The 13,726-nt window shown below is 35.4% G+C and overlaps 1 protein-coding gene across 2 annotated transcripts in view; it reads left to right on the forward strand.

Moving 5' to 3' along the window:
• The window catches only part of LOC106069351 (alpha-1,3-mannosyl-glycoprotein 4-beta-N-acetylglucosaminyltransferase B-like), a 40,094-nt gene extending 27,694 nt beyond the window's left edge, over nt 1-12,400 (forward strand). For both annotated transcript variants that reach the window (XM_056038687.1, XM_056038688.1), the window contains 8 exons: nt 460-573; nt 1,645-1,720; nt 2,789-2,900; nt 3,320-3,450; nt 7,073-7,180; nt 7,999-8,192; nt 9,627-9,948; nt 10,905-12,400. In XM_056038687.1, the coding sequence (XP_055894662.1) occupies nt 460-573; nt 1,645-1,720; nt 2,789-2,900; nt 3,320-3,450; nt 7,073-7,180; nt 7,999-8,192; nt 9,627-9,948; nt 10,905-10,925 (1,078 nt within the window). In that variant the 3' untranslated portion in view covers nt 10,926-12,400. The remainder of the gene's footprint in view (nt 1-459; nt 574-1,644; nt 1,721-2,788; nt 2,901-3,319; nt 3,451-7,072; nt 7,181-7,998; nt 8,193-9,626; nt 9,949-10,904) is intronic.
• Nucleotides 12,401-13,726: the final 1,326 nt, after the last annotated feature.

Here is a 13,726-nt window from a genome sequence, read left to right on the forward strand (position 1 = left end):
ATTTTCGAATATATTTTCCCATAGCTTGTCCATTGTAAGTTCTTTATGTTAAATTCAGCATTTAGTATATACAACTGGGGCGCATAAATACTTAGATTTATCTAATTCCTTTTCAATGACAATAAACATCTGCAGGACATCAGATGCATATTAAAAAAGCTTTCTTACTCTATCCGATAACAAAATAACTTCCACTGTTAATTCTGTTACTATTCCAAGATAGCCATATCAGCCCAAACACTTTCCCAAACTAAGACTGCTCAGTGCTGTACAATTCTTGATATGGCCCTCTTAGTCCGTAATTAAATATGTCTATTCCACTTGTGCATGTATAGGCCTCAGTTAAATTGACAAAAGTTTAAAAACTTTCTAAGAAGAAAGTGTACTTGAAAAATTGTACACTTTAGATTGTAGACATAGTGCATGGACTTGCTTTAGATTTCATCGCTCTTTATTTAGATTTCCCAAAGAGCTAGATTCAGGACTCTTGGAAGTTATAACTCCACAAGCTGGCTACTACCCAGATCTAAGCCAACTAAAAGCAGGACTGGGGGATCCACATGAAAGAGTGAAGTAAGTCATTCATTCCACTGGATTGTAGATTGAGACAAATCTAGTAATTTTTATTTATATTTTTTTTACAAAGCTTTTACCAACTTATTCTGTCTGTCTGTTTGTCTGTCTGTCTGTTTGTCTGTCTGTCTGTTTGTCTGTCTGTCTGTTTGTCTGTCTGTCTGTCTGTCTGTTTGTCTGTCTGTTTGTCTGTCTGTTTGTCTGTCTGTTTGTCTGTCTGGTAAAACCTTTCCCTGGTTCGCTATTCTGCTTCAAAAGGGTGGGAAAACGATCACTAGAGGAAGTGGTTAGGCTAAATGAATAGCAAAACAAAACTCCTGTGGGAGTGTCCAAGGGAATGCGAGAGCTTTCTCATTTCACGGTGCGGAGTTGAAAGAGAGCTTCCACGTCCCTGTCGATAATCCATGTGCGGTTCCTTAAGGGACCGTTACATTAATGGCGAGTCCTGCACGGTTAGCTTGGTACAACATAGTAAAATCGCGGAGATTTCCGGTGTGCTCGGCCTTCGGCCATGCATTCTAGTCCATGCGCCCGGAGTGCCGGATATATCGGAAATAGCAATGTTTTACATAGACATCGACTTGGATTTCTTCCAGACAGAACGGTTTGTTCAAGCATGCTTACACGCCTAGAGTTCGAAGAACCTTCGGCTCAACTCTTTTGACAATCACACGGTAAAACGTTTGTACACGATATTTCTCCCACACTCAATCCAGGAACAAGCTGAAATTCTGCACACTTATTATTTTCTTTTAACAAGTGCGATAGCTACCTTTGTAGGCTACAATAGAGGGAAAATGTATACAATTGAAGTCTTTAGTTATATGTTACGTACCTGGATCCTCAATTTTGTGAAGAGATGAAAGCTGAGCTGGTTCGGTCAAATTGTAAGACCACAAGATCTGAAAGGGGAACTTTATTTTACCTACATTCAACATCTAGCAATCTAAAACACTATCCAGAATCAAACGTAATTTTATCGATATCCATAAGCACTAAGTAAATGTTTGTCTAAGAGTGGCTTCTTTAATCCACATAGCGTTGATCTTTCTAGCTTTTCCCCCCAAATAGATGGAGGTCCAAACAGAACCTGGACTACGCGTACTTAATGTTATACTCCTGGAAGAGAGGTTCTTACTATTTACAAGTAAGTAATCCCTGAATCAGTGTTGTGATCATTTCTTTATCAATGTTGTCATACTCCCGTATTTAATGTTGTGATAACAGTTAATGTTGTTATTACTTAGTTAACGTTGTGATAATCTCTTACTAAATGTGAAAATCTCTTACTAAATGTTGTGAAAATCTCTTACTAAATGTTGTGATAATCTATTACTAAACGTTGTGATAATCTCTTACTAAATGTGATAATATCTTACTAAATGTTGTAATAATCTCTTACTTAACGTTGTGATAATCTCTTACTAAATGTTGTGATAATCTCTTACTTAATGTTGTGATAATCTCTTACTAAATGTTGTGATAATCTTTGGGTTTATGCTGCAATAAATTTGATTATAATCTCCGAGTAAATCTAATAATGGAATACAACAGGCATTTAGTAAGATTTTTTTTTTAAATATAGGATTTATATTGTTTGTTTTCTCATGGAAATCTCCCTTTTTTTACAAAACGTATGACAAATCAGTCTGTCTTTCTGTCTGTCTGCCTGGTACAAAACTATGTTCTACCACACCCATTCTCGGATCAAGTTGAAACTTCACATAATTATTCATTGGCGTGGATAAGACATGTAGACAATAGTAGATGTCATACTGTTTGTTTGATTATACAGAGGATATTTGTGTACTGGAGTGTCGAGCATACAGAATAAAAATAGTATTAATAGTATTAAACTCAAAGGTAAATGAATACATACAAATCTTGTTTAAAACTATAAACTCCTGAACTGACTTAAAAGGGATGGAAACGTGGACGAGACGGGGAAAAAAGTGTAAAATGTTAGTTTATATTTCATCTCATTAATGAATGAGCTCTTTTTAGCCTACCAAGTACCAACAGTGCCTCTCTACACTTTTCTTGTGCGTGTCTGAGGCCAATGAGAACGCCGCGAAAATGACAATGCCATAGAACTTTGAAATAATTCCGTTTAAAAACATCGCGGTTGGATAAGAATATAAGAAACTTATAGTCTAGCTCTAAGGTCTGGTGTAACATTCTAATCATGTTTGATGTTTACTCTTCCCTCCACTAGTTAGAAGACGACATTCAGGCTTCACCTGGCTTTATTGGGGGAATGAAAAGTGCCTTAAGTGGAAATTACGGAGACTGGTTTCTATTGCAATTTTCAACGTTAGGATTTATAGGTAACATCTGGCAAGTTTCTTCAGTTTCTTTTGCACACAGACACACACACACACAGACACACACACACACACACAGACACACACACACACACATACATACATGTATATATATGTGTGTGCAGTAGGAATTTGCCATCATTTGGGGCCCCTGCATTTTGACATTCGACATTATGACATGAGATAATGGCGTAGTATTTAATAATTAATGTAAAAAAATATATTCAAACATTCATTAGGGGCTCCCCTAAAGTTGGGGCCCGCTGGATTTTAAATTCCCCTCATCCCCCACCATAGCTACGCCACTGTATGTATGTGTGTGTGTGTCTCACACACTACAAATAGAAATTATACCTACATATAGATAAATTGAGGAAGAACTAACTCTAAACGGTCAATTCTCTTTGACTATCTTACAATAGGTCGATTGTTCAAGTCCCAAGATGTTCCGAAAGTCATGGAATTTTTATTTATGTTTTATGCCAGCAAGCCATGCGATTGGTTGTTAGAAGACTTTCTCAGAGTTCGAATGTGTGGCCATGGTGATATATGGGTAGGTAACTGTTACGTCTACGTAACAACTATAACACACACACACACACATACATACATACATATATATATATATATGCAGGGCCATGCTGATATATGGGTAGATAACTTACCTATAACTTGTATATATGTACCCCTCAACTCAAGAAAACATTAAGAAACTAGAACAGACACAAAATAGAGCAGTGCGATTCATAACAAACGAATATTCACATTTGACTAGAGTAACACCTTTAGTAAAATCACTAAATTTAGAAAGCCTTCAGGACAGAAGGCTCAAAAGTAAAGTAGCAATAATACATAAAACACTGAACCATAATCTTCAAATACAAAAACAAAATTTAATAAAATACTCTGAAAGACACAAAGATAAAGGCACATTCCTCGTCCCATATGCTAGGACAAATTTGTACAAATACTCCTTCTTCCCTAGTGCTATTAGAGCATGGAATGGGTTGCCTGAGTTAGCCAGGAAAACCAGTGACTTGGCAGAATTTAAGTCATTGGTTAATATGCATGACTAAATGCATGACGCGTAGGACGTAATCATCTTCTTTTTTGAAGTAACGTCTGTATTATATAAGATAAGAAGATAAGATGTAGTCTGTTAATTGATAGCTGAAATTTTTAAGGACATAAATCGCTTATTAATTCTATCAACTGCTTTAATTTCGTATTTAACTCTAGTCTTTGTTTTTATTATGACGATATTGCTTCTACACTTTAAAACCTAAATACAAATAAAGAAAATAATGGACCTCATTCACCAATCGTAAACAAACAACATTTAGCCACGTGGTTCTATAAAATTACGTAATACACACAGGCTGTCAAGTGACAGTTTTTTTTTCATTGTTTTATCAATATTATCACGTGGCTAAATGTTGTTTGTTTACGATTGGTGAATGAGGTCCATTGAATCTTAACTTCTACACGCCAAATCCATTATTATAACTCTGATAGTCTGTACCTACATGGAAGTAACTATCAACAGGTAGTATACATTTTTAAATCAACTCCTAATTTGTATTCAAACAATATATATAAATATAACTAAAAATTCATATTTTATTTTTCATAATTAATAACAATAATAAATAATATAGATAAAAAGTGGCAAAATAGAAAAATGATTAATATCTTAATTATTCTTTAAAATACATACATATATTTTAACAATAGAAAGATTGTTTTACATTTACATGGAGGTTGGCCATATGCTAAAAGGGACATTAATGATACTCAGTAATAAGAAAAATACAATATATTTGTCATTTCCCATGTGTTCATTAGATGGAATTGTACTGTACGGGTAAATAAAAATTAAAAAAAGAGATCTTTCTAAAATAACATGTTGTCACGCAGTACAAGTTTGGGTGCAAAATTTCAGACCGTATAGAAGGAAAAGTTGTCAAACTAAATGATTCCTATTTTGGGCTATGACAAAAGCTAGTCACTACTAAGTTAGGAATTGGAAGACTGTGGTAAGATCTAGTCACTTAGTGTTAGGAAGATGAAGACTGTGGTAAGATCCAGTCACTTAGTGTTAGGAAGTGAAAGACTGTGGTAAGATCCAGGAGCAGACTGGCTTTATAGGCAAACGGGCAAATGCCCGGTGGGCCGGCACCAAATGGGCCGGTCTGGTAGCGACCGAATAATTTTTTTTTTCAATGCTGACAACTTTTAATTAATTTTTTACAATTATTTTGTTTGAAATTCAACAAAAATATAAAAAAAATCTTGACGCTACACTGTACGTATTATCATTTGTAAAACGTTAGACCGTTAATTTTTATAATGTACGAGCAGCATGGACCTCAACACTACTTTGATGTCTGCAAGGCAGTTCGAGGTTGTGTTTGGCCTAATCATTTTGCTGGTCGGCATGGACGTTTGATGGCACTCCCATTGGTTTTGCTCCTTTCTCGCCCTTTTGATGGTTCCATTGACAATGTTAACGAAAAAGAGGGATGAGAGAGTTTAAGTTAGAAAACATTGATTTAACGCATCCATAAAATAGAGGCGACAATTAGCTCTTTAACAATACTTAATAGAAATTAACTTGAACATACACAGCCGCGAAAATGCAAACCACACAACTTATTCACAGCTCAATTCGGATATACAGATCTTCTTTCAGCGATTTGTTACGATGTAGTAAGCTTTTTTTTTAATAACAGATCTAAAAATACTACACTTTAGCTTACACACAATAAAAATTATTGTTGTATGTTTTTAAAAAAGCAAATCTAGATCTACATCTACAGTATACATATTCATTATTTTTTCTATTATAATTAATGGCAAACTTGTGCTTAGTATGAAGTCATTAATGACGGAAATTCTTATAATAATTGTATGGTTTTATATATCTCTGTCACATCCGATATTTAATGAAAGGAGATTTATATTTATATTTTAAATAATGGGTCATGGTATATTCATATACGATTCTCATTTTCGAGAATGTACTAGGACGAACCAAGTGCTTTTTACATTAAGTAAGTGCCTCTCTAACCGTTCAGCGTTCTTTAATCTTTAAATGAAATGGGTTGCCTGAGTCAGACAGGAAAACCAACGACTTAGCATAGTTTATGTCACAGAAAAACATGTACGACTAGATTGACACATGAAAAGCTTCGGACGTAATTATCGTATTTTTTTAAGTAACGTCTGCAATATATAAAAATACCAAAAAGTTTCTAAAACATTAAATAATTTATTCATTTCAAAGTCATTAATGCTGCTATTGTATTTTTTTTTTATAGTTTTCAGACCACATACACGTATAAATAAAATACATTGCGAAATCTTACGCACGAATACATCCAGTTTTCGATGCGCTATCAAACTTTATATATTTTGAAGAGAATTAGGCTTACACCTATAATATAACACATGGGCGTAGCCGGGGGGGGGGGGGAATCAAACCATCAATTGCTTCAGACCTCATTGTCTTAAAGGGAAAAAGGGAATCTTTACTAAGGAGGATGGTGCAACTAAGGAGGTTTAGGCTAAAATCCCCACCTTCAATAAAACCAGAAAAAAATTAAGCAAACTACAGTCACCTAATTTTGTACCCTTTCCCACCAATACAAAAACTAAAGCAAAACTGTAGTTATCATCTTCAAACAATCACCGGACTCCATTAATTAAGTGCAGTGAATAGCAGATTTGATTTTTTGAATATTCTAGGGTACAAAAACACGTTCGAAAGAATGAAATGTCAGAATGTAATGAAGATTAATTACACACACACACACATGAAAAGATCCTGGCTACAACATCGACATGCTATTTGTGGGCAGATTTATATGTTAATGTCCGGGCCGATTTTGATACCCAGTCCGCCCCTGGTAAAATCTAGTCACTTAGTGTTAGGAAATGAAAGACTGTGATAAGATCTAGTCACTTAGTGTTAGGAAGTGTAAGACTTTAGTAAGATCTTGTAATTTTAAACAAAGCAAAAGTAGGCAATCAATTTAAAAATGGTGACGGAAGTTTTTTTTTTTTTAAACTATTGTTTTTTTAAAATATTAACAGTTTTTTTCTTAACTTTTTTTGCTTAACTTTTAAAAATGTCACTGACCTACAAATAATTACTTATTATAATATTTCTCCAGGCCTATTGCATCCATAAGATCCGGAGTGTGGCACGTCTAATTACACCCACCCTCTTTCAACATGAAGGCTTTCATTCTTCTTTTTCTGGCAATGTCAATAAATTAAAGGTTCATATTTTTTGTTTATTGTGTTTTTTTTAAACCTTTACTTATATCACACGTGTAAATGTGATATATATTTGGGTTATTTTGATATGTCATTTCATAGAGTCTATTTTAGAGAATTTTTACTTTCAATAGACATTTCATTTTTATGATATTAACTTAATTAAAGGAAAACTATAAGACTTGCATTATGTTTTCTAATAAGAGTTCTTTTCATAGCCTTAAAAGCAATCATTTGCTTGAGCTGTTTCTCTTATTAGAGAATATAATGTAGGCTCATACATCAAATATCTAAGCAGGATGCCACGCTGTCTTGGGTCTTGACACTACACAAAAACATAGTTCAATATTTGAAAAGTTCTTACTAAAACTTACGTTTTTTTAAAACATAACCTATATAAACTAACATAGAGTGTCTCATCTGTCCCTTGAATTTCATCATAGGGGTGCTGTGACTGTTCGTGCAAACAAATCCCTTCATTTTCCCCGATCAGCAGCTGCTCTTAGCAGGATATCAAGAGATAGGTCCAGGTCCATCCTTCTACGTTGTCCAGCTAGCTTTTCTTCGTGCTCCCTCCACTGTACTTTAAAGAATGACTTCTGATAGTGAGTCATATGTCTTACAATATGAGCTTATAATAACAAAATATAAATTATGTTGAAACTGTAATGCCGTTTTATTCTGATTTTTTCTTATTTATTACTCCTGGGACTAGCAGCGTTTACACGAGCCATTTTATTTCTTTTATAGTTATGGTCATCATTTAAATGCCAATCTTTTATTGAAGCTTACTTTTCTTGGTCATTTTATATTTTTACAGGATAAATCTTTTGGGACAGGTGCTAAAAAAATATTTTTTAACCCTCCACTGTCTGGCATCATCAATAACCTGCAGGCGTATTCCAAGTATGATATCTATGCTTTGTACAATGGTGATGACATCTTCTGGGGAGGCAACCCTAAAGCTGGAGATGTCATTGATTTCATATTTGACCATCCTGTTCCTTTAGCAAGGTAAGCTGGGCATGGGATATGTTTCTGCGAGACCTTACGTCATAGTGGGCCTGAACACTGACCTGTCAGGTGGCAATGGCTATTGGTCTCCACTGCCACAGATTTGAAGGAAAAGAAAATTATGATGTTAAGAATTTTTTAAATAAGTTCCCCTTTCAGGGTTTGTGATCTACAAAGCAGAAGATGTTAAGTTCATCTGTTTCTTTGGCCAACGCTTAACGAGCAGGGTGTCATGAGGCCAGCACAATGACCAACTAAAGTCAGTTACCCACTAGAACTGGGTGGACTCAGGGGTACCCTAAAAATCCCAAAATTCAAAATCCCAGTCTTCACACAGATTCAAACCCAGAATCCAGTTTCAGAAGCCAAACTATTTACCACTCAGCCACTGCGAAATAAAAAGCTGTCAGCATTTCACTTCTTCTTGCTTCTATTTTCACAATCAACTAAGCAATGCCAAGGACGTTAAGTTGACCTTCAATTTTTCTAGCCAACTAAAAGCTACAAATGGAGTTTGATTTTGCCGTGCTAAAAAATACTCAAAAATTGCCGTATAGCTTTAAAAAATACGTATCTTATCAACACTTCCTGTATTTGCTACACCGGATACACCAAATAGCTACCTATAGTTTTTCTGCCATTAATGAAAATCTCTAATAGAACTGGTGTGTCTTTTCAAAGCCTTCGGTTCAGGGCCTCATAGCTGCAACAATCATTGTATGGTGTCGTAAGATAAAACATTATGTTTAGTTCAAAACGTATTTATTAGCTTTATTTATTTTATGCCAATAAAAGGTTTATATGCGCTTAACAAATCTAAAAGTTATCAAAGAAACAAGAGATGAACAGATACATCGGCTAATGACTAACAGGAGGGCCCCCACAGGGGGGACTACTTTCGAATTAGGACCCCCCCCCCAACTCTAGCTACGCCACTGTATCGTCACCACATTTCTCCATATCTTGTGCTGTTTTGTACCACAGTTTATTGCTTTTAAAAATGTAAACCGGATCTAAAAATCAAAACGTACACAAAACGTACATTACCGGCTTTGTAGATCTTACAAGCCAGAGCACAGTGAGTACATTTGTAAGTTAAACACTAGAACCTCACTAGAAGTCCATGTCCTGACCTATATAGTAGCCTATATGTAAAAGATTCTTCTGATCCGTGGCGCCGGTAGGTGAGTGCGAGGGGTGCGGACCTCACCGATGACAACACTGTGTCTAAAGTTTGAAACGTGCTCGTTGTCTTATGTTTAAACAGAAAAGAATAGTGTCCTATTTTATTGGGAACGTGTGTTTTTTTTTCCCCTCTTTGTTTTTTTAAAAGAAAGTGACGACATTAGATTATTGTACAGGCTAATAACAATCCTAGCGACACCTGTGTTATGGGTTGAAACAAATACTATACAATGAACTTCTTACTTTCAGAATACACATTGAAAGTGGAAACAGTGAACATCCAGGGGACATAATTAGAGAAGCGTCCTTGGAAATCTTGCCAGATGAGTTTGTAGATGGCGGCAATTTGACAAGAAAAACAACACCATTTAGTGAGAAAGAAAAAGCTGCGAATATCAAGAGATATGACTTTCTTCCTCAATTAAAGAATCTCAATGACACATATCATGTTCTTGGTACATTCAATTCAGATGGTGCATTCATCATGGATGTTCCTCCAAAGTATGGGAGAATTTTAATTCTTAGAATAGCTTTCCACTCCAATTCACAGACATGGGTTCTCATTAAAAAGGTAAGCTTTGGTAATAAATTAGAGACCATAATTTTTATTTCAAATATTTAAAAATTGTTCTTATCTTATAAATTACAGACGTTTCTTCTAAAGAGACGATAATTATGTCTAACGCGTATCCTTGTATTAATCTAGTCCAGCATGTTAATTGAAGATTTAAACTCTGCTAAGTCATTGGCATTGATTTTCCTAGCTGTTTTATGCAATCCATTCCATGTTTTAATCAGTCCAATTGCGTTAGGGAAGAAGGAAGACGTGTGCGATTTCGTACTAGCATATGGGAAAAAGATTTTGGCATTAACCTTTTTATATTGCTCACTAAAAATTATACTTAAAAGTAAAATATCATAACTGCTGTAGTGGCAAGTAGATAGGCGGTACATGTTATATGCAGTAGGCTAGGCTCTATCATTGTCAATTATGTCTACAATTTTTATTTCTTTTTCACACCCCACCGTGAATGGGACATGAACATAGTGGCTTTGTTGAAGTGTATAATGAAAACAATACAACCTATCTGTAATAGAGATTCTTTAGGCTTCTTCAAAATGCAACTGTACCAGACCGAATTTTTAAAAAATTAACCCATGAAAACAAAACTGTTATTTTTAATAATAATAATAATAATAATCTTTATTGTCCGTATGGAAATTTGTCTTACAATTTGTGCATTACACCAAACAAAAAACATTATAATTATAAGAAACCAAAGTATACATTCACACCCGACTCACTAATAATTTACATGTGACAAAGTTTATACCAGATTGTTCTTATTTAATGATTTGATTGCCAGGGGAACAAAAGAGTGTTTGTATCTGTTTGTCTTTGCTATCGGTGTCTTGTATCTCTTTTGTGATGGTAAAATCACAAAATCCTGACAAAAAGCTCTCTTTACATAAAAATGTTATTGCTTTTCTACATGTATTTGAACGCATATTTCTGTTTATTTTCAGATGGAGTTACATGTAAGATGAAATGAATTTGTTTAAACTTCAGCTTGTTGTTCACTAGAATTCCGCCTTCCTGACTGTTACACTTTGAAAGCTTGTTTTCCATGAAGCCTTTTTTCGTTTTTGTATTAAACAATGTTTATTGTGATATGTCCACATTTCCATTGAAGCATATTTGTTCATTGTCTAGTCAAATTATAATGGTTTGATGTTACCAGAAAAAAAAAGAGGTAATGGGAAGTTCACATTCAATCCCTTGATGTATTAAAGTGTGAAGAGATAATTTGTGTTGAATGTCCACTGGTACACAGTTAACATGACCTTCATTTCACACACACAAACAAATAGATTACCGTGTTCCATGTCTGCTTGTTGGTGGTTTGAATGGGTTCTAAGTGCCCAAAACATTTTATGTATCAATGTCTAGGCCTTGTCTTTATAATCTAATGATGTTTAAATTGTATAAGTTAAATTAAGCCTGAAGTTAAGATATTCGATTTTTTTTTGTCTGTGTAATAATGTTCTTTCGTTGCTATTTCATTTAGCATTTAGCGAACGTTTTTGGTCCTGATGTATGTTTTATCGGATTTTGCTCGATAGAAAACACTTAAAAGAGAAAGAAAGGAGAGGATGTTCAATTGTTTACTTACATTGAGTTTGCTAGGAACACGTCTGAGAAAATGGTGTATGCGTATATACATAACCGTGTTTTGAAACGTTATCTTTGTAGTGGATGAGTAAAGAAACTGAGTGTGATTCTTTTACTACTCTAGCTGCCAGTATTAATGCTGGTATTAAACAACTGCTTTGGTCTGGGGGGTCTTAGTGGTCTTGCTCTGAACAACTGACACCATCAGAAGGAAAATATCTGTCTCCTTTTCATGTGAAAATTGATTTCCGGACATGCCGCTATGGTCTGGCCAGCTGGCACACATGTTGTTTGATGTTAGCCCTGGTAATTATCCATCCAATCTTATTTACATATACTTGAAGTAATAAGAAATGTAAATGCAACATTCCGAAGCTAGAATCTTATCTTATACAATACAGACGTTACTTCAAAAAAGAAGAGGTACGAATAATGCTATTGGGGTAAGGTTTTTCGTTATTGTCTAATGAGTCTTATAATCACATTCAATATCTTTACGTCTATAAAAGGCAGCATTCTGTCTTGTTGAGCCCCCTCCCCCCCCCCAAAAAAAAAAGTTCTATGTTAGAGTTATATTCTTTTAATAGTATAATATATTAGTATGATGATTTAATAAAACTAAATAATACATTATATGTCAAGTGAACATTGTAATATTTATTGTTATAAGTTTGTTTTAGTTTTATTTTGTTCTGATTCTTTGATCATGTGTGACACGGACAAAAAATGTGCTCTATGCTATTGAATTTTTGTGTTTGCCATAGTGTCTAAGGATGTTGAACCTTTTACTAAGGCTCAGTTTAATGATATTTAATCTACATCAAAATAAAATTAATGTCATCTTTGTGAATGTTGTCGAAACTGCAGTTTTTCTGGTTGAGTTAATGTTAAGAAACAGGCACATACAAACATTACCTATTATTAGATTTAAAAAAAAAAAAGAAAGATGAAGATTGGTGTCCCTATGGCTCCTCCACAAACAGAGTCTGATATAGAATTTCATTTCACCTATGTCAGACACCAGACACCTGCAAGCCAAGAGAAGGAAAAAAAACTTAACAAACTAGGCGTAACAATTTATTTGATGAAACATGATGGCTGCCTGGTCGTGCGGTTAGCGCGCTGGACTGTCGTTCAGATTTATTGATGGTCCCGGGTTCAAACCCTGCCCGCTTCCATCCCCCGTCGTCCTGCGGGAGGTTTGGACTAGGAAGTAATTATCTTCAACTCTGAAGGAACATCCGAAACATGTCAAACATTTTTACAATAGCCAAACTAAAAGCGACTGTTCATCACCTCATGGAAATTAGTTATGGTCGGAACCATGTCTCCAACAAAGCAGTTCGCCCTAACACACAGCTGATGTATCCAAAAAAAGAGGCAAGTACCGATACTATTTGGGGTCAGCGTCGTCGCAGGCTCTGCCAGGGTGTAGCTCTGAGTGTTGCACACTGCCTAAGTGTCGCCGGCTCCTGATTTTTTCCTCAGGGTTGACCCCCCCGAAGCCATGATTGGGTATAGCTGCAAGGCAGCAGAGGTTTGAATTAAGAGTTTTCCTCCTTCTATGTGGGTAGCCAGCCATAGCTAACGAGCCTCTTCTGCCCGTAGGCTGTAATCACAACAGTATTAAACAACACATTTCTCAGACAAATCGACTTACTAGGGAGGTTCTTCATTAAAGTAAAGTTCCCTTTTCAAACCTTGCGATCTATATGGCACATGATGTTAAGGTCATCTGTTTCCTTGGCCAACGGTTAACGAACGAGATGTCATATTACCAGCACAACGACCAACAGCCTTTACTGTCCCCAACTAAAATGAGGTACCCGTTAGAGCGGGGTGGACTCACGAGTTCCCTAAAAATCCCCGAAATTTAAAATACCAGTCTTTACCGAGATTCGAACTCAGTACCCCATGTTCGTAAACCAAGCATTTAACCACTCAGCCACCACGCCCCCTGGTTCTTCGAAGACAAACATTCTCTTACATTCTCTTGTATTCTCTAGCATTCTTATATGTTAAATGATGTTCGATGACGTCTGGGCCAAGCATTCTCTAGAATTCTTAGATGTTAAATGATGTTCGATGACGTCTGGTCCAAGCATTCTCTTGCATTCTCTAGCATTCTTAGATGTTAAGTGATATTCGATGACGTATAAAACTCACTATCCATCAT

This window comes from Biomphalaria glabrata, chromosome 8 (assembly GCF_947242115.1).
Source record: "Biomphalaria glabrata chromosome 8, xgBioGlab47.1, whole genome shotgun sequence".
In the NCBI taxonomy this organism is placed as follows: Eukaryota; Metazoa; Mollusca; class Gastropoda; family Planorbidae; genus Biomphalaria; species Biomphalaria glabrata.